The sequence below is a fragment of the Anoplopoma fimbria genome, chromosome 2, assembly GCF_027596085.1.
Source record: "Anoplopoma fimbria isolate UVic2021 breed Golden Eagle Sablefish chromosome 2, Afim_UVic_2022, whole genome shotgun sequence".
NCBI lineage: Eukaryota > Metazoa > Chordata > Actinopteri > Perciformes > Anoplopomatidae > Anoplopoma > Anoplopoma fimbria.
The window spans coordinates 21,436,660-21,463,087 of record NC_072450.1 but is presented as its reverse complement, the minus strand read 5'-3'; the positions used below and the strand labels follow the sequence as shown (position 1 = coordinate 21,463,087).

Below are 26,428 nucleotides of genomic sequence, written 5' to 3'. Positions count from 1 at the left end.
AGTCAGTGGAAATATTCAACTCATGGCATCACAAGGCAAAGGGAAATGTATTGACATTTGTGTCAACTAGAAAATATCTTTCAAAATCAAGTCGCATTATCAATTTGAATTACTACAACTGGAATCACAATATGCTGAAAACTGGTACACGTTTTGAATCATAAAGTAAAAGTAATCCACAGAAGCTTTAAACATGTTAATAGTATTCTGTATTCCTTTATTGTAATTGATTTATTCATTGGTTGTCTTGACTCTGAATTTGGCTTCTGGGCTTGTTGAATGTGATGTTCTTGAAAACCATGTAGCAGTCCACACACAGCAGCCCAGCTGAGATGAAACCAAATATCTGCAAATAAAGAGCAGATTTCAAAATAAATGCATGACACTACAGGTCCACAACAGTGTGTGTGTGTGTGTGTGTGTGTGTGTGTGTGTGTGTGTGTGTGTGTGTGTGTGTGTGAGAGAGAGAGAGAGAGAGAGAGAGAGAGAGAGAGAGAGAGAGAGAGAGAGAGAGAGAGAAAAGCTGAATCTTCAAACTTGGTATTGTTTGATTACAGCACATGCATACATCAAAGTTTGGATATTTATTTTATTGACAGTTTTTTGGGGAAAACCACAATTCACATATCAAAACTGGGCCACACAACTGAGATTGCAATTATAGTTTAAAGAAGTATTTCTCACCCCTCCAACCAGTGTGCCAGTGACAGTGTATGTAGTCAAGGCCAGCAGGCTCAAGACAATAAAGTAGACTGCTGCAAACGCTGAATTGAAAACATCCTGAAGAGAAAAGCAGAACCAAAACTTTAAAAAAGGCAACATGTACAATTTGCTGATTCTTGTATGTGCTGTAAAACATCACTCACAACGAGAGGCCAAAAGAAGAAGGTCAGCCTTTTGTGGAGTTTGAACATGTACAGCAACAGGAGAAGTGAGGCGATCACAAACTCCAACACTGTGGCTGTAATGTACTTTGCTCTAGATGCTGTAGCAAAACACACAAATGCCACAAACAGAGTCACCTGAAGCAAGAAAAGAGACACGCCACACAGAAAATGATTACTGCCTCAGTCGAAAATTGAAATTCTAAAACCTTATACATTTAGATATTAAATGATTGAACTGTGATACCATGACTTGAGATTTTTTCACCAAACTTCCAGCAGAGACCAGCACATCAGTTCTTCCGATTCACTCACTGCCCTTCCTTCATACGAAAGGGGAACTGATTCTCGGCTAACGTTGCAACATCCCATATCACACATGTAATTCAGTCGCTCTTTCAGCCTCTTAAAACGCTGTTAATGTTAATGTTGGTCACTGCTATCAACAAACTAGTTCTAATAACATTATTGACTAAGGTGTAAAGGTTATCTGCGATGCTACTTTGTTATTGCCTAATGTACTGCATCCGTTCCCTTTCTAATGTGCACAGGACACCGCTTAGCTCTTTCAGTACTTCTGTCAGAAACTAAAAAAAATTCTAACTTTTGGTGGAATGCGAATTGTCTCACCATCTCTGCTACTTTCAGGATGCCCCTCTTGGATTTGATGAAAGCAGTGTCCACATCTACAGTTGTTATTCTACTTTGATCCTCTGACATGATGGTACGATTTAATTTGCAAAAGACGGCTCAGTCTGTTTCCTGGAACAAGCAATTTCCTTTTAACTGTAGGAAATGACTGTGTGTACAAACGTGTGCAACATTTTCACATCAGCAGCTACTTGGCACATCTACTGAAAAAGCTAAACAAGACCCAAATGACTAAATATGAGCTCTGACGTTTGCAGGAAATGACGCACATAGCAGTAGAATAATCTCTATCAGGGCTAGTATCTGTCAAACTCAAAACAGTGAGTTTTGTTAACAGTCCCAAAAGATACAATGTATCAATAATTATTATTCATGTTTTTTATTTTTTTATCTAAAACATGTTTTGAAGTATGCATGTAAGAAGGATACAAAACTAATCCAATAATCTAACATGGTATAAATCCTTACATTAGGCATGATCAAAATAAATACATTTCCCTCTCGGCTCTACATCATTAAAATGAGTCCTGAATTTAACAAGTGGCTCTTGGTGCAGTTTTTGTCCAGAACAGGTAGAAATTGTGTTGGCTCATTAAAATCACAAATGTAAAAAGTGATTTGCATAATTCATATAATGTTGTTATAGCAACATTATTCCCTTAGTTTTAACATGTCCTTCTTTTTAACATATAGCACATGACCCATTTCACAAAGACTTTAAAGACACTTTAATTTAAATAATGCAGTTGTTTGTTGTTTTGTAGAAAGGCACATCTTCAGGTTTTGGTTCCTCATCGTCTCAGTGTGGCCAGTAACACTTCCGTGGCTCAGACTTTGGCACTTTGAGACACTTTCCCAACTTCTCACAGCCAGCGGGGGCCCAATTCTGTAACAGAGGGAATCCATCACATAAGGACAACATCTAATCAAAGATAAAGTAAATCTGTTCTTCTGTTATCAGGAGGCCGCAGTTTACTGTTCTGTGCCCTTAATGGTTCAGAAGAAAATACTTTTAAAGTATATTTTGGTTTAGCAATAGCATTTATCCTGTGTCAATGAAATAAATATTGCCCCGCCATGTTTAAGATTTATTCCAAGACAAGGTTTATCTTATATTGGAAAAATAATTTAGGGATACATTAGGTGTCTCAAAAGAGTTATGCATCACCACTTCATGTATTTCTATCATATTTAGCAGAATTTATTTATAAAACATTCAGTTAATCATTGAGTGGTGACAGGCTGCACTATTGTTCTTAGTAGAAACTTTAGTCAGGAAAACCATCTTCAACGAATATTAAACTTGATCAATTTTAGTTCAGTTGAATATGTGGATAATGCTTGAGACAAAATATATTAAACAAGTCAAAAGATCCATATTAGCATGACACAGGATAAGACATAAGACATTTTATTAAAGGACAGCACCCGAACCTAATTCATTCTAACCCTTCTTAAAAATAGGCAAGTTTTCTTCACCACCAGGGGGCAGTGAGATGCCACAAATGAATCCACAGCAGTGAAGCTCACAATCTGTGGTGCTTCTGGATGACAAAACCACTGTTCAATTTGGCTCCGTTAAATAATCCTAAATTAGATTTTTTTTTTTCACACAAAAGTAAGACACAAACACACTCAAGGAGAAAAGTACCAGAATAGGGTGCTAACACATGATTCTGTCAAACGTAATACACATTTTGGAGCAAGTTAGTCACAGTGATAAACAAAATCTAAACGCTAAAGAAAATAAAAATATTTATTATAGTTGCTTTTATTGATTCTCTGTTATTAATTAAGGCTTTATCAATTTCTCTTATGAATGAATTCTTCTGATTTACAAGTGTGATGGAGAGAACAGATGATCAAGGTGGCTGGCCAAAAAGAAATGTAAATATCTGAAAACTGAGCTGGCATTGGTCCACTGCCTCTGGCTTAATTGGGAAAATAGTTCATGCGAAACACGCAACAAAGCAAAAACAAAATTATAAATTTTTGCAGTTTCAAGAATGAAGTGCATTATGATATTTATGTTATGTAAAACTCACCATCACCGCCACGTCACACATGTTGAGCTGGGGAACACCCGGCACCAGAGTCTTCTTATGCTGCTCCACAACTGGAGAGATCATTCTCAGCACATCCTGGTACTCCTTAGTCAAAACGCTGAAAACACACAACGCAGATAGTCAGTAAGGCTACAACTAACAAGTAGTTTTACTAAAAAAAATTAAAATTTTGACCACACAAAATAAAACATTAAAAGGTGAAAAAAATGTCTATCACAATTTATCTTCAGATATCCTGTTTTGTCTGACAAGAAGTCCAAAAAAAGATTTTCAATTTAAAATGATACATGACAAAGACAGGCAGTAAATCCTCACATTTAAGAATCAAGTAACCAAAAGATGTTTTTGCATTTTAGCTTAAAATAAAAAACAAAGACAATCAATCAATTTTTAAAACAGCTGATTATTTTTCTGACAATCAAATAATCCACCAATTTTGAAATCAGAATTTAAAGTTTTTAATAAACAAGTGAAACAATGGCCTTACCCTCAACAAAGATAACACTAAATTAGTTTATAAATGTAAATACACACTCACACACAATTCATCACCTCGTTTTTTATTCTCACTCTGTTTTGCCCGAATGTTTCAGTTGTTTTAGCAAGTATTGTAGTAAATGCACTGTGCACATATATCCAGTAAAAGCTTTACTCATTATATCAGAGAGGGGACATGTTGTAGCTTTCAACGACACAAAAACAGAAACATAAACGTTCACACACACAGGCCATCCACTCAGGCACCCTTTGGGAAAGCGCACTCAGCAGGGTGAACTATGTAACCTCTATCACATCCCCTGTCTCTCAATTACTGCTGTTGGACACCAGTGAGCCCGGGCACCTCTGTGCATTATTATATTCAGTGTGTAAAACACAGGGGCCCCGAAGGCTTTCAAAGGAACGCTGCTCTCAATAGGACCTGTAGGGTTAATGGGCTGTGTGTGCGCGTCCTGTTTGTGTGTGTGTGTGTGTGTGTGCGTTGGGGGAGTGGGCGTCTGGTGGCGTGACACACAGATAGACAAATATCAGCAGTGCAATTACACCCCTGATACACTCGCCGGCAGCACCTGTGCCAGCCTTCCATCCTCCCTCCACTGCAAACCCAGCCCTCTGATTGGCCCCTGGGGACCATGTGCATGTGTGTGAGGTGAAGTGTCAATTAGAGTAATAACCCCGGGCCCTGTCCAGCTCACACCTACCCTCCCTCTTAGATCTCCCACAGGGCAGCAAGGCTTCCTCCATCAGCCAGCACCTGCTCCTTTCCTTGATACTCTCAGTCTTTACTTTCCCCTACAATTACTCGACTGGTATAGTGCACTGGCTGCAATTAGTCTCTCTCCTGGTGTGCCTTATTCGTCATGAGCTAACTATCTACGCTTTGTGACCCTGGCTGGATTACTCCCCCCACCCCCACCCCCACCCCCCCGGTTACAAATCAAGACATTCAGATTAAATTGCTTCAGCTATCTTAAATCGCAAATTCTGCTTTTGCCCGATCTCGATCAGCGAGAGGGATATTTCATTCCCTCCTATCTGTGCCCGCTACTGATTGCTGAGATTCATTTTGTGATAAGTGACGAAACAACTTAATAGAAGTAAATGTAAGGGAGATTTATCAGACTGCTATAAGTATTCAGTTCCCCACAAAAGTCTGCGAGCAAAGCTGCGCCATGCACTGAGAAACTTGCACGAGACATTACGTTTTTCTTTTGTTTTGTCTATGCACTCAAAATCTCACACTGCGGACCTCTAAATCAAAAAAAATAATAATATCATTTGTTTATGCTCCCGCTGCAAACAAATAACAAAAAAAGCCCAAAGTCAGCACAGCTCATTATCATGATTATAACCCTTAGCTTACTGGTGTAGAGACAAAAATCTGGAATAATAAGCAGGCTGTATGCAAATGGCGTCTTTTGATTTATAATGTATGGCACCCACGGGGGATGGGGGCATTGCTCAGGTGTGTCACCACTCTGATTACTGATTCATAACACTATTGCTGGAAAACACACACACACACACACACACACACACACACACACACACACACACACACACACACACACACACACACACACACACACACACACACACACACACACACACACACACACACACACACACAGTGGCAGAAGGTGGGGGAATTGAGGAGACAATCAAATACATCTGTCCTGCCTACCCCTCCCCTCCACCACCTTCTCCACCCCGGTGGAAATTGAGCACTTCAGTAAGGACTATTGATTGGGGACACAAGAGCTTGGTGGCAGGCAGCAGATGAGGCCAGACTGTGGCGGGGCTGCCTGCAGTGTTGGAGCTGGGACTACACTGTGGATGACCGGGGCTCTGGGGACGTGAGCTGAGGTAGGTGGTGTGAAAGGAGGATGTGTTAACCTCAGGGCCTTAGGTCACAGAGATGGAGGGCAAAGCGGTAGGCAGCAAAAAAAACCCGCTTTGAACGAATCCAATGGGGATCCAGACTCGCTGAGTCGGGAAGGTGCAGACCTGCTTGGGTTTGTGCTTCATGACGGACCATCAACGCAAGGCCCTCCAACTCCACCCCTGTATTTTTGTTCCTGCATTCTCTCCTGGATTGCATAATTACAATCTACTGTTTTCATGGGTGACTGTCCTGGACTGGGGATTGTGTATGTGTGTGAGTCTGTGCTCTTTTTCTATATCACATCCTGCGACAGTAGTGAAGGTATGTGCGCAGACAGGCCCTACATCATCTTAAGTGGCTCTTTAGGTGTAGACAGAGATTAATGACGGCCAAGCAGCCAGTCCAGCTGGGGGACCGAGGAGCACACGGACAAAACGCACACATACACATGTGTACACACACACACACACGCACACACACAGACTTAACTAGGATGGAGGAGAACGGTCCCAGTGGATGCAGAGGGACAGCAGCTGAGTGCTGAAAAGTGAGTTGAGGTGCACAGCAGAAGGTGGAGAGAGAGAGAGAGAGAGAGAGAGAAGTAACAAGGGAATAGGTTAGACAAAAGTTTGGAGAGGAAGGGGAATGTAAAGAGCAGATTAGAAAGAAGAACAGTGAAGAGGTCATGCAGCTGGGGTTGGATGGGGTGACCTTGTAGACAAACTCTACTGCAGAGGTGAAAAGCGAGTGGGAATTTTTGGTTTGTGTGCACATCTAGCTCTCAGCCCAACACATGGCTGCATATTGATTGCTTTTTTTATTTTTTATTCTTCCAAGTGAATAGCAAAGCTAAAAGGTGAGCGATTGAAAAACAACATTAATGTTTTATCATCCAATCTCACTACAGGGCTGAAAGAAGTTGGAGCAGGAGGCAAAGAGGGGATGAGGCCGGAGCAGAACGCGAGAGGCAGAGCTGCAGGAGGCAGAAGAGAAAGGTCAAGCTAACAGGTTTTATGTCAGGAGAGAGCCAAAGGGAACACTGAGCACAAAAGGAATATTCTCTCATCAAAGCGGTTTTGAGATTATATTAATGCATTAGTCACGATCTCAGCTTGCATCATATTGTTTTAAAAGATCACATCAATAGTCTGCACTGACGGTACGCAGTAAAAGACGACGCTCATCCATCTTTGCACCCTTATTTAGTAATAGTCTTAGTCCAGCCTCGGCTGTCTGTGTTTCTGGCGTCACTCTCTCCTCTCGTTGATTCTTAACTCTCCTCTGAGCGAAGGCAGAGACACACAAAACTCCATTAAACAGCACTCGCTCTCAATTTAAGCCTGAACAATTTATCTCGCAATTTTAACCCTGCGGCGGTGCACCGCAGTGTTGAGGGCCAGATAGTGATCTTTAAGGAGCTGTTTGCAATCACAAAGAGAAAGGGTGTAATCAGGTGTGCTCCGGCTGAGCGGATCAATCCGACGCCTTCTTTTTCATGCCACTGATCTCATACACATTCGGCGCTACCAACAGGCAAACTGCTTTCCTATTCTCATCCCTCTCCAGTTCCTTTTCCAGCACCTCTTCACTTGCTCCTGGCTGACTCCCTTCTCCCCCTTGCTCTCAATTGTTTTGCCTCCCCTCTCCTACTGGAAATCAGCTGTAAGCAGGGTTGAAGTTTTCAGGGAACTTACTTGATAGGGTACTTTTCCCCAGGATCCCGCCCCAGGTGGAAGATGATTGGCTGCAGTGTGTGCTCTGTCTGGTTGTGAGTGGTCACACCTGGGACCTCTTGACCTGGACAGAAGTTGATGCCCTGTAAGACACAAAAAGACAAAAAAAACCTTTGCCTGATTGCACATTACAGATGTTTCTGATGCTTATATATTTGTTATAATGTAACTAAAGCAGAGTATGCATTAAGTCAGTGAGTGATGACACTGTATACCGTAGAGAGTAAAATCGGACATGTGAGGAGGAACAAATGAACCCTTCATCAGAGAGAAGCTTTTCTTTCTCTCTATGTTTCTATGTTAACTGATGTTATTCTACATGCCTGCTATGGGTTATTTTTACACCAGTGAGAAGCTTTCACCACTCAGCCTGAGCCCTGTGGCCCGGTCTTATGTATGTACGCTGGAATAAGACTGCAACCCACCATATATGAAAGAGCAGAGATGCCCTGTTTTGGCTCAAAGGATCAGGCATTTTCTCTTCAAAGCAACCTAAGATAATATTTGAGGTAAGTCCTGCAGGTAAGAAGGCTTACTCCTCATGCACAAGTGAAACCTAATAAATAAAAATAAACAAATGAATGACATTTTTTTAAACTTGCTTAGAATTTGGTTATTTTCAGTAGTCTATTTGATTATCTTAGATGTTCTAGTTCAGTGTTTTCTCTGGATGTCTAGATTTAGGCTCGCAGCCACCTGCTACTCTGAGCTCAATGCTTTGAAGTATGGTCTATATGCATGTCTTTACATCTGTTGTGTTATTTTTGCAGCTAATATTGGTACATCATGAAGGGGTTCAAGTAACTGGCAAAATAGAGGACTGTTTCTTCCTTGTGCTGCCTCCCCCCTGCATCTCACCAGCTCCCCGACTCCATTCTCGTGAGTCTGGCAGTGATCGCAGCCGGATTGAGTCACACTCACTCCTCCAGAACCCCCTGGAGAGCTGCCCCCATCTTCAACACACACACACACACACACACACACACACACACACACACACACACACACGCACAGACGCACACACACACACACACACACACACACACAAACAAACACACACTTTTGATGAGCACAACTAATATTGAGAAAGCATTCATCTGTAAGGCAGTGTTTCTGCCCCCCTCTGAGATCGCTCAACAGAGCACCTCAGAAATACATAAAGAAGAGAGAGACAGAGAGAGAGTGAGAAGGATAGATGCCCCCGCCGCCCTGCAGAGTCTCCTCTGATCCAAACCTGTCCTGTCTTTTGAAGCCAGAAGCTTAGAAATGCAGAAAAGAATGAAAAAATTCCCAGAGGAGCAGCCAAAAATGCCTGCTGTGTTGGTCTCTCGGTCTCTTGTACATAAGACATAGCAGCAAGGACTCCATATCTGCTCTGACATTAATGCTATGGATACAACTTGGCCGCTTTCGAACCGGAGCAAACCAGTCGCTATTACAAGATAAGGTGCAGGAGCATCCAACGGAGGCAGAATGGATTCTGGAATAGGACGTATTTTGTGTTTATTTAGGTCAAAAAAGGAAAAAGTATGATTTGAAAGAATAAGGAGATTTACATAGCTTGTGGCTGAATATTTAAAACAATATATACTATTAAAATACTAACTTCCTATTTCATGGATTTGACTACATACATGTAAAAATTGCAGTTGATCTATGGACCTTTCGCTAAATGTTGAAGTCGTTATGCAGTAATGTAATGTAAGTCATCACTTTTTGCCATAAAGTCTATTTAGCAAGCAAAGGTGCATTTATGTCACGAGTTACAATCTAAAGTCAAGAGCAGGAGCTATTTCACAGTCTATCTCATGCCAATTCCTGCAATACAATTCATGCAGATATTGATGACATAACAAGTGTTGGACTAACAGGTGTTTTCATTTTTCATTCATTTCAGTCTGTGAAGTATCAAACAAGGTTAAAAAGCTATCCCAGCTGCCATAAAGCTCCAATTGTATCACAGGCTCCTCAGCAATCCAGATACAAAGGAGCCACAGTCACAAAAAACTATATTTTGCAATATTAACATCACTACACTGCCTCAAGAGAGTTTGATGAGGGCCATTTAAGCCTGTGAAATTTCTAATTTTCCTCATGGCTGAGCTGAACACAGCCAGGACGGAGCGATACGTCTCTCGGCTATTAACCTGTAATTTTGTTCTTCTTCACAGACACACATCCTCCCTTGTTTATTTTCTTACTATGGGCCAGGAAAAAAAACTAATTATATTTTAAAGTGTTACCAAAGCGGAGGAGCAAGAAAACATGACTTTTATTTCAGTAAAGAGAGGATTGATTTTGTATTTCTGCTGGAAGACAGATTAAATTGAAGCCTATATAGGAGTTTTAAGGGTCCAGATAATTTTGAAATGACCAATAATCCATGTCATTACTGCATGAGAAGGCCTAAAGAAGGACCTTGAAACATAGTGTCCTTCTGAAGGTAATTTTCAAAACATGTCATGCGTAGTCCGACCGTGTGAAACCGCTCAATAAGTCAGTTTGTTTACATTTCTCATGTTTATAAAATGTACTATGGGTTACATGAGATGGACAGTTTAAGGATTCAACCATAATGACACGAAGCATATTGGGAATTTAACTTTCCCTCGAAGGAGCTCAACAGTCACTCCATAAAACGCACACAGACATCTATGGACAACCGAACATTCATGTACACGTTTTCTCTAGTCCTTTCTCTCGCTCTCACTTTCATATACAGACACACACACTTACACATACACCAATCGATAGGCAACTCACAGGCAATCAGACGCCATTATTTGTGAAGTTCCACTTCAGTTCACATGAGTTGATAAAGGAGGCTGCTATTGATTCAGCGGCCCTGAAGGAGAGAGCAATTTAAGCGACCGATGGGGCATAAAACAAACTGGAAAACAGGAAAAGCAGAGCGATGATGGGAGGACAGGAGGACATTTTTTTTCTGGACAGAGGAGCGTAAGAAGGACCACACTATCCTGCTTCTCAAGTGTCATATTTCATATCTCTCCTGATGCATTTAATCAGCACCAAGTTGATGTAATTACGGCCGAGAGATACTGCTGGCATCTGCTTTTCCTTCTTCCTTTTGAGCTCCGTGGTGCCAAAAGAAGAAGTCTACAGCGGGGAATGTCGCTATTTAAACGAGTCAACTGGTTGATGAATGATGTAAGTTCCCTGATGTGGGGGTTCTTCATTAATATTCATTACGCTCTGATGTACACAGCAGTCAACTGATGAGCCATTTTCAAGATAACACCAACAGTGAAAGTGTTTGTGTGTTTGGGAGAGATTAGGAGAGACAAAGAGGGGGGATGTAGAAGTGCAAATCAAGAACTGAGGAAACAGAGTTGCTGTGTTACAGGGAAATCTTACGCTTTTAAACTGTTCCCATGAGTTGCTCCAGGTCCAGTAGTGTGCCTTGTACTGTCCGAGCCTCACAGCCATCAGCTCGTTTCCACGGTAATAGAAGATCGGCCTGTTGAGGTTGAGGGAGAAATATTGCTCTTCTAAAAAAACTCTCTTGTCATACTTACACTCTCCACTCTCACTGTTTTCTCCCAATTCTTGTACATTTTTTAACCATCCAGCAACATGAACTTTCTAACTTTGCAACTCTTTAATTCTCTTCACTTACATGAAACAACAAGATTGTACTATACTACACTATGTTCATCCTCATAGTGTTAGCATACAAGATCTTGCAATCAGCATTTAGCACAAAGTATAGCTGAGGTAGATGTGAATGTCATCAGTTTTGCAGGTATTCTGTCATAAACACACTTTTAACCTGATAATGACACTAGAGGAAAAGTCATAACACTGCTCTCCCAGTCAGGGATCTGATCATGAACATAAAAATTGAAGGGGACCTGGGGACCCAAAGTAGAGGCTTCAAACCCCAAACATCTAATGGCAACAGCTAGTGTGCTAGCACTCACCTGCTTTGGAGTGCCTGTGAGCCGTTTAGCAGGACTGGTGTCAGGTCCAGTCCATCCAGGGCTCGGTCATCAGGAGGGCTGATGCCGGCCAGAGCCAGACTGGTGGTGAACAGGTCCATCACATTGGCCAACTGGAAATTCACCTGCGAAAGGAGAAAGAAATAGAAATACACAATCAATATCTGGACTATGACAAGCAATTTCACACAGCCGGTGAGTTAGGATTTGAAAAAAGTGAAGAACTTTGAAGAAAAGGAGGACTGGCCAAATGTCCTCTCAAAGAATAAAACATAAATAAATCCCCAATGGTTCTTGTTGGTGGCAAATAATGACATACTCACCGAAAGCACGCTCTTTTGCGCTGCATTTTATTTGCGACCGCGACTGAGGCAACAATGCATAGTCATGATAGGATGCTTGTGTAGTTCTATGTACACATGTAGGGAAGAGGTGAATTTCTTCAGTCTCCTCTCTAATCTCTGCTTGCAGGTTTATTATAGAGCCTCCAAAAATGCCTCTCGTTCTAAATTAGTTTTTTGGGGGGAAAAGGAGAAAGGAGGAGCGAAGAAAAAGAGGAGAGAAAGTAGGGAGAGGACGACACCCGGGCAAGCAGACGGCTGGAGCTGGAGCGAGCTGCTGTTTTATCTCCTTCTCCCAGTCCCAGTGAAAAGCTTTATTTTATTTATAAACTTTGAACTATTTTCAGATAAAATGACATTTTTTCGTTGTCATCCTTGATCTTCCCTTCCATTCTCTCCTGAGCGAGCCTTAGAGGGAGACGGCACACTCACAATCAGATAGCGCTATCAGGCCTCTGCAGCTGCACCGCCGTGTGCCGCTGTGCTCCTATCGGCAGCCAGCACACATATATAGACACAGACACACACTCACTCACACACACACACTCACACACGCACACACACACACACACGCACACACAAGCTCCTTAGCACTGAAATGAATTCCCCTTTCTTCTGTATCCACAGAAACAGCCACAGAAAAGGCTTTGCAATGCATTCCATGATCTATCTGCACATCCAGACACTCACCCTCTCTCTTCCTCTCACACACACACACACACACACACACACACAACAGATTTAGTCCTTCACTTCATTTTTTTTTTAAAGTCCCCCTCACACAGATACACACAAACCATTAAAAGAAGACAGGACAAAAGGACACAAGAAGAGGCAAAACTGACATTTACTTAGTAATAACTTGCATGCCCAAAAAAAGCTAAACTTTCAGACTCAGACGACTCTGACAGAGGAATTTATCTCAGGAGCTGTCATCTTTTAATTCTATCCTTCATTGGCTCTGCCTCCTTTTGCAATCCACGGTGAACTTCCCTATTTCTTCACCCTTTGTTCTTTCTTTTTCATTTTGACTGACTCATCCCTCTGTATTAATGTCACTTATTTTTTCTTGCATTTCTCTCTGTGAGTGGTGATGTTGGTTATCTGAGGAGGCAGTTCTTCTATCCCCGTCTCTGCCACTTTGCCTGTGTGTCCGCGGCCTGATAAAACACAACAGAAGGGATTGTGACCCCTCGATAACGTTGTGGGTCCGACACCCCACCCGCCTCCCAATCTTTGTTACTACATCCGCCACCCCTCATCATCCTGGTCCTTTACACCCCCCAGGCACTTGGAGAATGCTGAATCGGCACCTGCTTCACACCAGCCATGCTCCTTCATTCCAGCACACCTCCAGCTATACTCCTAAATATGAGAGAAGGACAACGACTTCCTGCACATTCACACAACTAAGTTAAATTACTGAGTTTCATCACTCAGATGCATTTGCAGATAAACGGCTTTTTGTCTGTTCAAGAGGAAGTTGTCTTTCTATCACAATCCCCCAACCCCCAAAAACTCCTCATCGTAATTCTGTAAAGATGCATCTGTTCTCAGTCGCTACAATAAACCTGCTGAAATCGCCCCCCAGCAAAGGCTTGCATGACTGTTTGTTGTCTGCAGCATTTTGCTCAAAGAGCTTATGGACTTCAATGCCCAGATTGACAGAGATTTCAGAAGAATACAAAACAAGAGAGGGGGCATCCCTGTGCCTGGTTTGTCCTCCCTTCCCAGAGTGATGAATCCAGAGCTGTAGAGTACAGTAGCTCCAACAAAGCAGCTTTGTCATCACAACCCCAGAGAGCTTCAGGGAGGATCTATCGACCCTTGTTCTCACAACCAAGCCACGACTTGAGAAAGAAAGTTATATGTCACAAATACAACTAATCCAACATGCATACAAAAGCATGCATATATATATGCAGGCATGTAGAATGAAAGAAAAAATAACAGAGACATGATCTGCACACGCATACACAGACACACTGGTCAATCACAGAGTGCCACAGGTGCAGCAAAGCCCTGCAAACACAGCAACGTTCCTGGCAGTGTGGCAGTGGCAGCATCTTTAGCACTCCTCTTTTTCTCTTTTCTACACCAGCCACCTCTTTTACTTCTTCCTTGCTTGCTTCCTTCCCTGAACCCCCCCACCCCCCCCCTCCCGTTCCTTTATCCTGAGCGCCTGGCATATTCAGATACTGAAGTCCTCATTACGGCTCAATCCAACCTCAGCAAACACACAAACAGATTAGCCGCTTAAGACGCTCCCAATCCCCCTCTCCCTCGCTACTCTGCTGTGCTATCAGGCCCCAGCACACCCCTGTGAGATGAGCCAGGGGCAAGGCTTACTGCAGACTGCAGCCTCCGCTCGCTCCTCCACCAAATCCCTCTGCGTCACAGCCCCGTGTCACAGCTGCCCCTAATACAATTAAAAGTCATTTGCAGAACGCACAGGCTTAGAGGATCACGGTGTGGGTGGGGGGGTTGAATTGGGGAGGGGGGGGAGGAAAGAGAGAGTTTGGTGCATTAATCCGAGCCAAAAAATATTTGAGGAAACAGTGGAAAAAGCGCCCACACACTTTGTGGCCCAAATCACACAGTTTATCTTTTACTGTTTCTGGGGTTCAATCACTCGATAGAAGTTGAACGTATCCCACTGGTTATGGAGCCACTAGGTCAGCGTGTGTGCATGTCAAAGTGGTAAACGATACACAAATGAAACAAAAAGCAAAAATCATTCAAAAGAGGGGATTAGTGAAATCATTTTTCCTTTACTCTCAACCCTGTTTAGCAGTCCTGTACACCACCTGCAGCTTTACAGAGAACATTTCCACCCCTGGTACCTGTTGATAGGCAGAACATTAAGGAGCGAGAGGAAAAAACTGGGCTAGTGATCCTGGGTCTAGTCTAGTCCCTAGAGAAGATGGTAGGGATTAAGTGAACGATCTTCTTGGATTTTCTTGTGGAGGCTTTATTTGGTAAAAGCTCTAAATCACAGGGGTATTCTCACCGTGCCTCCTTTGATGTGTCCAGGCCACCAGGCAATGGCTGGCTCTCTCATGCCCCCCTCAAAGGTGGTCTCCTTCCCGCAGAGGAACGGCCCGTTGCTCCCGCCTGAGGAATCAGACGCACAAAAACACATGTTTCCACGTTACAAATTACACACACATGCAGTACAGAAAATGTGTCTTGGACAAAAATGCAAGTGTGTGTGTGCAGTTGAATTTAGCGGCCACCTTCGTTTGGACAAGATATCAGAGCGGCTCCGTTGTCTGAGGTGAAGAACACAAAGGTATTCTTTTCGATGCCCTTACTCTGCAGCAATGCCAGGATCTGACCGACGCTGTAGTCTAGCTCCATCACTGCATCACCATACCTACACAATGCAGACAACCACAGTTTTTATCATTCCCCATGTGAAATAAGTTAAGCTATAATCTTAAGCAGATGCTGGACAACAAAAAAAGGCGGTAAGGTAGGATATAATGTACCGGCCCCGCTGGCTCTTCCCAAGGAAGCGTTTGGAGGCATAGACAGGGGCGTGAGTGGAGTCGGGTGCCCAGTAGAGGAAAAAGGGACGCTGGGCCTCAGTCTGACGTACTATGAAGTCAAGACCTTCCTGTAGAGGTGGGAGGTGTGAGAGAGTGTTACAACACTGTCAGTGCAGATGTCAAATGACCTACTGCAGCTTGATTCACAGTACTGCCGTCAAGCGGTCAGTCCAAAGTAGGTAACCTTTCTCATTTTCCTACCACACACAAAATTCTATGTTTTGCCTTCATTTCATTTTCAGCCAATCAGTCACACTAACAACAACACTACTGAAACCAGTCTAGTTCTATAACACATGCTAATATGAGCTTTACAAAGCTCTACTTGACAGGTCTTCCTCTTGTGATGGCGGAGTACACCTCTCAAGCGTGTAGTGTGTCTCTGCACACTGCTTTTGTGCAATTTTCCACTCTGGTGGACAATACAATTTTATTCAATTTCCTTCTATTTTATTAATTACTTTACAAGGTAAACTGTGAAACACAATTGGGTGTACCTGGCACACTCTGCTCCACTGAAAGGGTTGTATCATCTGAGATAAGTGAGCCTTAACTTACCCGCAAGTACATCTGTGTGAGGTTGGACTCTCCAGTTTTCCTGTCAATCTTAAACTCTTCATAGTATCTGGAAAAGAAGCGGGTTGACACGATTTATTAAATAAGCCTTTATTATTAGTTATCTATCATCCCGTCTGAACACCCGCTGACCCCACACCATTCACTTTGTCCTCTGCTTATTCAACTGTATGACATTATTCTTTCACAACCACCTGATTTTATTATCAGGGCTTTCAATCTCCCTCTAAATTGACCGGAACTACTGCAAACTATATCATTAAGGCAATGGAGGAAAGTTTCCCTCTTGCCCACTGTGTTTGCAGCAGATTTGGTAAAATATATATTCGTGAAGTCTCAGCAGAGTTGAGCAGAGGGAACTGTTATGAGGTGTTGCTGAAGCGTGGCGCGGCGAGCAGAGACGCAGTGACAGGCATCTCTTTCTTACGCTTCACTTCCTCCAGGTGTCCTCGCACACAGCCAACGCAACCTGCCGTCTCTTGAGGGCGAAAGTGTGTGTCTGTGTGTATACGTGTCTATGTGTGTCTGTGTGTGTGTGTGTGTGTGTGTATGTCTGTCCAGGGCCCAGGTATGCAGCGCTGATTAAACCCACAGCTAAGCGAAAAACACGCCCGGCTGCCAGTTCCAATGACCCTGAATACACATATGGCTGTTTTGGGGAAAACAAATGGGCGGAAAATGGAATACACAAGCACAGCTGGTACAGAGGAGGAAGAGGAGGGGAGACACTCATCTCATCCAGAGGAGCTGCCTGCCAAACTAGTCCACTGAGTCAGCGGGGAAAGAAGATTTTCATAATTTCCAGGCTCTGTTTCTGTCTGCTGTTATGTATATCTGAGTGCTTGTGTGTAATACTACCTGCCGAGCATCTCAGAATTGTTGTAGACGGGGATGTTGGGTCTGATGTTGCTGTCGTAAGGGCCAAAGTGGCAGTCAGGTGAACCAAACCATTCATCGAAACCATTCTCCAGAGGCAAGTACTGAGGTCTGTGGCCCAGATGCCTGTAGTGACAAAGTGCACTCACACACTGTAAGATCAATGTGACTGAAGGATCATTCTGCATCTGTATATTCAGACCATTACTACAAATAAAATATACTTGTGCTACCTTTTTCCAAGGTGTGTAGTACAACATACTTATATTAATATTTGGATGTTGTGCAGTTCCTGCCTATAGGCTCTCATTGGTTTCCATTCACTTCAGTGCAGTACTTAAATCAACTTTTGCAGAGCATTGAAACTTTGAGAGGGTTGGTAATCTATCACATTGGTTGTGCGTTTGGTCAGGTGGTAATGTGAAGAGCTTTTAAAATAGGGAACCGTAGACATATGTGGTGCATGTAGAGCAAAAGCAAAAGGCAGATAACATTGTGTGTTATAAATGATCTCAAACAGACTTCATACCACACAGAAATGAATGCATATCAATGGATGCCTCAGGGATAGGAAAAATACAATCAAAAATCTTGTAAAAAATCAGTATATACTGTGAAAAAATGACCACCAGTAACTTTACAAATGCATGGTTTGTAATTAATTTAATAGAATATGCAAATATATAATTTTCTTTTTGTGGAATTTATTCCACAACATACACAACATTTTCAACATAACCTCTGAAACAAAGGTTACAGAAAGATATAGAGCTCACCATTTGCCAACTATCTTGCTGACATAGCCCTTTGTCTTCAGCATCTGGGGAATCAAAACCTCATCCTTAGAGATTCCTCCCACTATCTCCTGTGGTGTGTATGCTACAGGAAATGTCAAAATATTTAGTGTACAAGACTTTCCATGACTTTATTGCACATTGTACATTATGGACTAAGTAATCAGAAAGCCTGCTAGAAATAATTTGCAGCTGGATAATTTGCACAGTAAGAATATATTGAGAGTGTACCGTTTCTGGCGTGGGCATTTGTGGTGTAGAAACCGTTTCTGACAGGAAGCCTCCCGGTGAGAAGTGCAGCTCTGGCTGCCGTTAAAATGATAGGAATGATTAGATTATTACAATATATTAGTATTCTATTAGAACCGTCTTCAAAATGCTTTTTTTTACTGGCAAACCAATCAACGTGTGGTCTATTCTTTGCACCAATGTCACATACATTGGAGATTACAAATTAATTTGTCCAACTAGTATAGAACTTTGGTTGAATACTTGGATAAAATATAACATTTGTACTTTATTGTCATAGTAATGAAAATATGGATTGTACTGACATGCGTCTGTTTTGATGTGTACAGAATAGTCATGTTCACTAATCACAGCTGTACCTGCAACTTTCAGCTCAAAAAGAAGAAAATCAGCTTTTCAGCTTGACTACCTGGCAGTTCTAAAGTTTTTTTTTTATAACTTCTCATGAAATAAATGCACACAATCTCTATTCTGAATCCATAGCATTTTACATGGATACCTTCAGTGAAGCATGGAAATAATTATGCTGGAGTTTGAAGGTTTCACACAACATTAATAAAACAATACATGCTAACATGCTGTGCTCTGTTTTGCATATTGTATTTAAATGAGGCAATGTTGAAGCTTACTTTTAGCAAATCACAAGTGTGGTTCTGAGTCTAGTCAATTGTGTTACATTTATGCTTTCATCAATAAGATGTTATTCTAAGATTTCATTGATGTGAAAGAAGGCTGTAGCGTAGTGGAGAGCAAGGTAATTCTCCAATTAGAGGGTCGGTGGTTCGATACCCGGCTTCGGCAGTCGATGTGTCCTTGGGCAAGACACTTAACCCCAAGTTGCTCCTGAAGGCTTGCCATCGGTGTGGACTGGATGTTGCATGAATGTTAGTTAGAGTCTGATGGTGGCACCTTGCATGGTAGCCTGTCATCAGTGTGTGAATGGGTGAATGATATGTAATGATATGTAATATACTACTGATTGTAAGTCGCTTTGGATAAAAGCATCTGCTAAATGACTGTAATGTAATGTAACATCTTGCGAAACAGGAATTGCCGGTTATGTGTCATGTATTACAAATTGTTTTAGCTGACTCACATGGGGAACAGAGTGGGTTTGCAGTGTAGAAATTTGGGAACAGCATGCCCTGAGCAGCCATGGCATCCAGGTTGGGGGTCTCTCTAAAGGGCTGGCCAAACACCCCCAAGTCCCCCCAACCCATCTGCAGAGCAGAGGGAAATAATTGGGAGTTTATGCATGTACATTCACACCAAGAAAGGTAAAACACACATTAACATTGTGCAAGATGCAATGTTCAATGATATGACACGTGACAAAGGGTATTCATCATAACCAACAGAAAAGAAAAAAAAGAAAAAAAGGACTGGGAGAAGGAAAGAGACAGGGAAACATGTTTTAACTGTCAAACTGAGCTACTGATGTGAAGAAATAAAGTCACAAGGACACATAAAAAAACAGAAATGAACTTACATCATCCATGAGCATGATGATAACGTTTGGAGATGAAACATTTGATGTCTTTTCTGTTACAGAGCAACATATTATTGCACAAAAGACAGTCAGAACCCCAGTGAACATCTCTCGCATTGCTGGGCTGCAGCTTTCTGAAGTCATATGAGCTTCAACTTCGAGGAAGCGGCTTGTTTGCCTTCATGCGGGTCATCGGCGCAACGCTTACGCAAACACAGAGGAACAATTGTTCAGGTGTGTTTTTGCTTAAATTAATTAAGATGTTGCATGCATTCTAGAAAAATGTTTTTTTTAAATTGTTTTTATTTCTTTGATTTATGAATGTGTATGGTAGCGTAACAAGTAAATCAAATGATAAATAATAAATCAATGGTGAGTACCTGGAACACAATTGTTCCTTGATCGCTGCTGGATTCAGGGACTTCTAAAAAATGTTGTACAAGCGAGATAGCATTCTAAATTGGTCGGGGAAATACAAAAAAATAGACCATATATGTTAATAAAACACCCTTAGTCAGTAAAAGGACAACACACTTACAAATAATACGTTTTTTTAGTAATACATGGCTTAAAAATCACTTGCGTAATGAAATGTTTCGTCTCGGTTGCCATTTGTACGACAGCGTTTGAATGCAGCGTGTCACGTGACAGCTTCTGACAGCTCAGCGGAGGAAAACCAACATGGCGGTGTGCATAGCAGTGATCGCTAAAGAGGTAATAAATGCTTTCGTCCCGGGTTTATCGGTGGCCTGTGTTTAATGTTTAACATGTTTTCCGTGTTCTTATAACTGTCTCTTATCAGATGTCACCGTCCCCTGTGTGCCTGAGGCTCCATTATGTTGAAACACTTCAAAAGCTAACACCAGGAGCTAACAACATTAGCATTCTCAGCTGCTGCTACAGTTTCCTGCAACTGTGTTCACTTTGTGTGCAAGTGGGTGAAAGAGTGATGCTTTTAAAGGGCTCATTGTTGTTGTTGTGTGTGTCCTTCCCCAGAACTACCCGCTGTATATCCGCAGTGTGCCCACTCAGAATGAGCTGAAGTTTCACTACACAGTGCACACCTCTCTGGATGTGGTGGAGGAGAAGATCTCAGCAGTGGGCAAATCTTTGGGGGACCAGAGAGAGCTGTACCTGGGTCTGCTCTATCCCACCGAGGACTACAAAGTGTATCCTTGTTTGTTAAAAGGTTAAGGGTTAGGAAAGTCACACAAGGGGAAGTACTCCAAGCGCCTGACTTATCTTTTAATTAGATCATGCATCTTTGACAGGGTTTAGACTGTGATTTACGTTTGATTATCTTTTGTTTGCCCCCATATCTTTATTACTTCTGAAGAACTTAAATAGACACACCTATACTGATCAAGAAGATTATGAAATCCTTAGATATACTAGACATGTAGACTACTGATTTTCTCCCATCATTGTTATTGTTATAGTTTTTTCTGTCTGTAAATATAATATTTCAGTTTTTGTTGCTTATTTAAAATACTTTTTTTTTTTTTATTATCTTGTCTTCTTTTGCTATGTCTCTTGTGTGCACTTTACCCTATGCTGCTGTAAGCCTGCAAATTTCCCGCTGCGGGACTAATTATCTTATCTTATTGTAGAATGGTTTATGTCTGAATGTAAAGGGTGTGATAATTATTAAAACGTGAAATGGTATATCTGTCAGTGGACCTGGAGTCTCTGTACATATTGTAAAAAGTCTCTTACAGGGTGAACCGATTATCCTTGACTGGTGGACTAGATATGGATATGTAACCAACTCCAAGGTGAAGTTTGTCATCGTTGTGGACTCGTCAAACACATCATTACGGGACAATGAAATTAGAAGTGTAAGTTAAGCCTACAATTTATCCTATTGTTGAATGTGTAATCATAATCAAATACAGCCCAACAAGCATAATTATCTCAAAGCCACATTTGAATTGTTTAATACACATCTACAAACTTTGTTCTCCGTCAGGATGTTGATCTAGTTTTACAGCATAGGTGCAAGTGCTGAATTTAGCCTCTTATATAAACCATTAAAAAGGTGCCATCTCAGTCTCCTCACAATGTGTTTCACTGTAATGATCTGATAGCTAAATGTGTGCAAGCTTTTTACAGAAAACAATAGAACTACAGTATGGTCAATGATTTTGGCATGAACAGAGAACTTTAGTTAGTTATCTGACGCTAGTGCAAATCTTTACCACGCACATCACATTTTGAGTTTACATTGCACACATACATGACCCCACAATACAATTAATGTTGTGCTTGTTGATTATTTTTTTTCTTTGTATTGTCTTAAGTTGTAGCTTGTTTTGTTTTTTTCAGATGTTCAGAAAATTACACAACTCTTTTACCGATGTAATGTGCAACCCATTCCACAATCCCGGGGACACCATTCAGTCTAAGTGAGTTTAATATTTACTTGATATTCAAAAATATTTGAGTCACTGAAACGTTCCTAATCTAGCAGTGTTTTAATGGTTACCAAATCATTCTCCAGGGCCTTCGATGGCATCGTATCTGGAATGATGGTGCAAACTGGCTGACATCTCCCCCACCCTATCTTCTGAGCCTCCACTGTACAGAACCCCCCCCAAATCCTAATGTTTTGTTTACATGTTGCCTTGATTAATGAAATGCATAAGTAATAAAGCGTCATTGTTGCTTCACATCACTCCATGTCATTTTACTACAAATTAATTAGCAGATCTTTGTTTTATTTATTCACTTACATAGCAAAGAACTTATAAGTTATACATAGGGAGGATTTATACAAGACATTGCAGGCAGCAACACAATACATTTGCATCAGTTTGTGAAAACAGTTAAAGATGCGATAACAATTTGAGGATTTTCCCATGCATTCATAGCAACATAAGCTTATAATGCAACACCTCTGGCCCCAGTCTTCATCCTCTACATCTCTTAAAGCACTGATGCAACTTAGAAAGTCATCTCTTCTGTCCATGCTGGCATCTCACATGATGCTCAACTCAGTAACGCCTGGAAACACTGCTTTAAAACGATCAGTTCTGTTCATCCACTCTACGCATGTATGCTGTGGATGGTGCTAGCGCTGTTGAGGGTAGTGCTGTCCACTCGCCCCCGGCCCCATCTCCTCTGACGGTGGGGTGATGAGAAGAAGACACGGGTAACGTTTAGGCATCTGTTCCTGGTAGTCCATGTGTCCCCACTGTCTCTTCCCCACTGAGGGACCTCCGTAGTACGGGTGGGGGGTTTGGTGCTGTGGCCTTATCGACTGGTACCGGAACCTACCTCGAGAGCTGTTCTGGTATCGAGGGGGCGGAAACCACGGCCTCTGCCTCTGGTGTGGCCACCTCTGTGTCCTCCCCTGTCTGTGGAGCTGATACCTGGCATGTTGGTCCTCTTGGGCATTACCTGCAAGCCAAAGAACACAGTGTAAGTGTGATGTTTAGGAAGAATGATCAGTGTCTGCTGAATAGCAACCATGGTATTTCTTTAATGATAATCTTGATGCAGAGAAAGACAAGTACAATTTATTCAAATCCAAGAGACCAGCTCAAGATGTGGACAATTTTAACTTAATGGGCACTGTGACTGGTTCACTTTAAAAAAAAAAAAAAAAAAAGTAACATTACTAGAGTGAAAGGTGAGTGAGGTTACAGTAACTGCAGCACATAGGACCAAATGGCATTTATCAATTCAGCAGGAGGGGTAAGGGGGTATCATGGTACAAGGAAGTGCTCAACACAGGTTATGAACATTATGGGCACAACTTGAGCTCTACCAATCAAAGTCTAGACTTAAAAAAAATACACGCTCCTATCGATATCATTCACAATATCAAATCAAACACATGCCCATACCTTTCATCTATCCATTCTAAAGTCTCGTCAGTAGTACTGTACGCTGTGTGGAACCTCTGATATTTGACTGATAGTTGAGTAGTCAGCTAGTTTAAGGGTTCTCATGTAGTGCGACGCTCCTCACCTTTAGGACTCTTCCTCTGAACAAGGTCTCATGCAAACCAATAGCACTCTGCACAGAGTCTCGATCAGAGAACTCAATGTAAGCAAAACTGTGAAAAGGAAAACAAAAAAATATTGTTTTTACAAAACATGCTTAAGAGTTGTATTCTATGGTCATACATTGTCAGGTAGAAAAAAAAAAGAAAAAAAAGTATAAACTGTAGGCACAAGCTGCACCCACCCCTTGGGATGGCCGGAGAACCTGTCACACAGGATGGTAACCCGGTTGACAGGACCACAGCCATTGAAATGGATCTCCAGTTCATCTGCAGTAGCTCCATAGTCTACCTGGGATTTGTTCAACAGTGTGTCAGATCAAGAACGTAAAAAAGATAAAGAAAACATGCCAAGTATGAGGAAAAGACAAACAAGTCTTACATTTCCCACATAGACGGATCTGTTGTCTGCGTCTATCCTCTCTTCAGGAGTCATATTGTAGAAAGGTCCTGTGGAGGAAACAAAACAAACTGTACACACTGCTCTTGTGCATGCAGTAGGAAGTAAATACTGCATATACAGGGGACGTGAACAAGGATTATTTCACCAACATATCTCTTGTATCATCTTCGTTAAAACATATCTCAGACTATGGCTCCCCTCTGAGGACGAACCAAAAGGGAGGAAGCAGAGAAGTGAAAGGGATGAGGAGACACACACACACACACAAACAGGCAGAAAATAGCCACAGGCAGCAAGGAGGACCCTTCTGGTTCTCTGGAGCTCACTGCTTCGTCTCATTGGGCAGTGATGAGGCACATGTGAACACTGTTGTGACCACAGTGAAGCGTCCCAGGTGTTAGCCAGATGGTGAAGGATGCATCTACCTCACCTGCCTGGAGGCTGGGATGCTACACACACCTGGCTAAAAAAAAAAAAAAAAAAATGCTGTCGAGGCTTCCCTAATGCATAATCAGTGTTTAGCTGTAAACCAACGTGACACGGTAACAAACCAAGAGGCGGAGAAAACGCACGTGAAGTCTCACCAAGCCGAGAGCTGTTGGTCAAGAGCTGCATGTCGACTGCATCACACCTCTCCTCCTCTTCCCTCATTCTCTCCGTCTCTTCTTCCATCTCCAGCTCCTGAACTCGGGCCTTGATGGCCGCCAGCTCCTGAAACACACACACACGAGCAAGGAAATCAGAACATTGAAGTCACTGTGGCTTTTATTGACAACTGACACTAAAAAAAAAAAGATCTGACTGGGGACAAATTAAAAAAAAATAAATGAGCATAAAACATAAAAGCCAGAATAAAAAATGGCCGAAATGGAATAGATAAAGATGCTTCCGCTGAGGGCATACACTGATCTGGGAATAAAAATGATATGAATTATATGCTGTGGACTGCAGAGCTACCAGATCTCAATGCAAATTAACATTTAAGAGATTTTTTGTATCATCAAAACTCAAAATAAGTGATTATGTTTCAGATGAGAAGTGTTCCCCTCAAAAGATGTGTGGCGTTTTTGACGAGAAGCATTAAAGTTATTCTGGGGACCCAACATGTTAGGTCTTGTTGGCTTTTTCCCCAGAATTATATTGCATTTATATTTCATGGTTTACAATGAAACAAAAGTATTAGTTGGACATGAGAAAATTAAATGACCAGAAGGCATGGACAGCTTGAACAGCATTTATGAAGCCAAATTACTAAAATGTCAAGGTAAATATCTTGTGAAAGCATCAAATGGACTTTGATAAATAAATTATTTAAACTGTAGCTGGCCTGAGGTTTCGGGACATTATCTGTACAGGAAACAGGGTTTTAACATCAGTCATTTCAGTGCCCAGTAACCACACTGTGTTTAATACCTGAACCGGCTCATGCTGTGCACCTGATTGGCTCCAAGCCGAACGGGTCCCTCAGCATGCTGTAACGTTCAGGGACGCGGCTCTCCGAGGTCGTTCTTTGAACGCACCACGTTTTATCAGTGGGATAACGACACCACATAGCATAGCTTGGGTTTAGTCCAACGTCACAGTCCTCGTTGTCTTTCGCCCTGCTGTAACGTTACGTGCGTGCAGACACATGAACGTGACGGCATGCCCCTTTCATTCATTCACTTTTAAACGACCATTACCCACCGGGTCCTCGGCGAAATGCTCCCCGATGGACTCGCCCTCCAGGTAGCCGTACTCCAGATGATGTTCCGCCATGCTCACTGCTCAAACATGGCATCTGCAAAGCGGACTGCAGGTTGCCAAAATAACCGCCACACACACACACAAAAAAAAAATCTCCCACAACAGGAAGGGGGGGGGAAAGGGGTTTGATGGCAGACGCGACACCTGACAGCATATGAGGGACGCTAATAGATATCACCTGTGAGTGAGACCCGTGACGCGCTGGATTGATTGACAGCGGCGCACACGTGAGAGGGACGCTGGGTGATGTCTTCCTCCCATTGGCGCATCAACAAGGGTCCATCCCTCCCCCTCTCCTCCTCACCCCCAAGATGTAGAGCTGGTTAAATCACAACTAATAAATGCTGAGATCTATATTCGTTTACAGTAAATGGTATCACAACTTCAAAAATGAAACTGAATATCTTTAATGGATTTGGTGTTGTTGGAACAAAATTACAGGACATTTCTAATAGGCATAATGGGTGTTGAAGTAATCCTTGAGTGTCATTTGGTCATTTGAAAAAAAATGTAAAATGTAAAATTTGTAACCAGAAGAATTAGGACACGAGTAAAGGTTACTTTATCACCGAGCTAAGTTTTAGGGTTGGAAGAACTATTTTCTGTCCGACTGTGTCTCATGTATTCAGTTGTTCATTGAGGCTATATGATGCTCGTACTGAGTGAGCTATCACTCATAATACAACAGGTTTATGTCTGCACTATCCCATTAAGTGGAAGT

General features: G+C 42.1%; 4 protein-coding genes across 4 annotated transcripts; 1 reads left to right on the top strand and 3 right to left on the bottom strand.

The window, feature by feature from the left end:
- Positions 1–196: 196 nt before the first annotated feature.
- LOC129107757 (proteolipid protein 2) lies at positions 197–1,748 on the bottom strand. Its single transcript, XM_054619293.1, has 4 exons — positions 1,515–1,748; positions 867–1,022; positions 685–780; positions 197–346 (listed from the first exon to the last, which is right to left on the bottom strand). Exons 1-4 carry the CDS (start codon positions 1,602–1,604, stop codon positions 236–238), a joined length of 453 nt encoding a protein of 150 aa, XP_054475268.1. The 5' UTR covers positions 1,605–1,748; the 3' UTR covers positions 197–235.
- A 202-nt stretch (positions 1,749–1,950) lies between these two features.
- On the bottom strand, positions 1,951–19,674 carry galns (galactosamine (N-acetyl)-6-sulfatase). Its single transcript, XM_054615701.1, has 14 exons — positions 19,553–19,674; positions 19,160–19,283; positions 18,046–18,120; positions 17,797–17,899; positions 17,003–17,146; positions 16,127–16,193; positions 15,509–15,636; positions 15,254–15,393; positions 15,028–15,131; positions 11,659–11,801; positions 11,093–11,195; positions 7,679–7,800; positions 3,581–3,698; positions 1,951–2,421 (listed from the first exon to the last, which is right to left on the bottom strand). Exons 1-14 carry the CDS (start codon positions 19,667–19,669, stop codon positions 2,335–2,337), a joined length of 1,575 nt encoding a protein of 524 aa, XP_054471676.1. The 5' UTR covers positions 19,670–19,674; the 3' UTR covers positions 1,951–2,334.
- A 512-nt stretch (positions 19,675–20,186) lies between these two features.
- On the top strand, positions 20,187–22,191 carry trappc2l (trafficking protein particle complex subunit 2L). The gene is made up of 5 exons (XM_054608655.1): positions 20,187–20,266; positions 20,549–20,721; positions 21,303–21,390; positions 21,878–21,957; positions 22,053–22,191. The coding sequence occupies exons 1-5, from the start codon at positions 20,234–20,236 to the stop codon at positions 22,096–22,098; spliced, it is 420 nt and encodes a 139-aa protein (XP_054464630.1). The 5' UTR covers positions 20,187–20,233; the 3' UTR covers positions 22,099–22,191.
- A 101-nt stretch (positions 22,192–22,292) lies between these two features.
- On the bottom strand, positions 22,293–25,918 carry pabpn1l (PABPN1 like, cytoplasmic). Its single transcript, XM_054608644.1, is given in 7 exon segments — positions 22,293–22,858; positions 22,861–22,951; positions 23,525–23,612; positions 23,744–23,850; positions 23,941–24,008; positions 24,546–24,672; positions 25,648–25,918. Coding segments are annotated over 7 exon segments (789 nt in total). The 5' UTR covers positions 25,720–25,918; the 3' UTR covers positions 22,293–22,622.
- Positions 25,919–26,428: the final 510 nt, after the last annotated feature.

Coding starts and splice junctions, on each gene's coding strand:
- LOC129107757 (XM_054619293.1), bottom strand. CDS start 1,604: ATGTCAGAGGATCAAAGTAGAATAACAACTGTAGATGTGGACACTGCT. Junction 1,023..1,514: donor TCCTGAAAGTAGCAGAGATG/GTGAGACAATTC, acceptor TTCTTGCTTCAG/GTGACTCTGTTTGTGGCATT. Junction 347..684: donor CTGGCACACTGGTTGGAGGG/GTGAGAAATACT, acceptor CTTTATTTGCAG/ATATTTGGTTTCATCTCAGC.
- galns (XM_054615701.1), bottom strand. CDS start 19,669: ATGCGAGAGATGTTCACTGGGGTTCTGACTGTCTTTTGTGCAATAATA. Junction 11,196..11,658: donor TCACAGGCACTCCAAAGCAG/GTGAGTGCTAGC, acceptor CAACCTCAACAG/GCCGATCTTCTATTACCGTG. Junction 7,801..11,092: donor CATGGGAACAGTTTAAAAGC/GTAAGATTTCCC, acceptor TGTGTCTTACAG/GGCATCAACTTCTGTCCAGG.
- trappc2l (XM_054608655.1), top strand. CDS start 20,234: ATGGCGGTGTGCATAGCAGTGATCGCTAAAGAG. Junction 20,267..20,548: donor TAGCAGTGATCGCTAAAGAG/GTAATAAATGCT, acceptor GTCCTTCCCCAG/AACTACCCGCTGTATATCCG. Junction 21,391..21,877: donor GGGACAATGAAATTAGAAGT/GTAAGTTAAGCC, acceptor TGTTTTTTTCAG/ATGTTCAGAAAATTACACAA.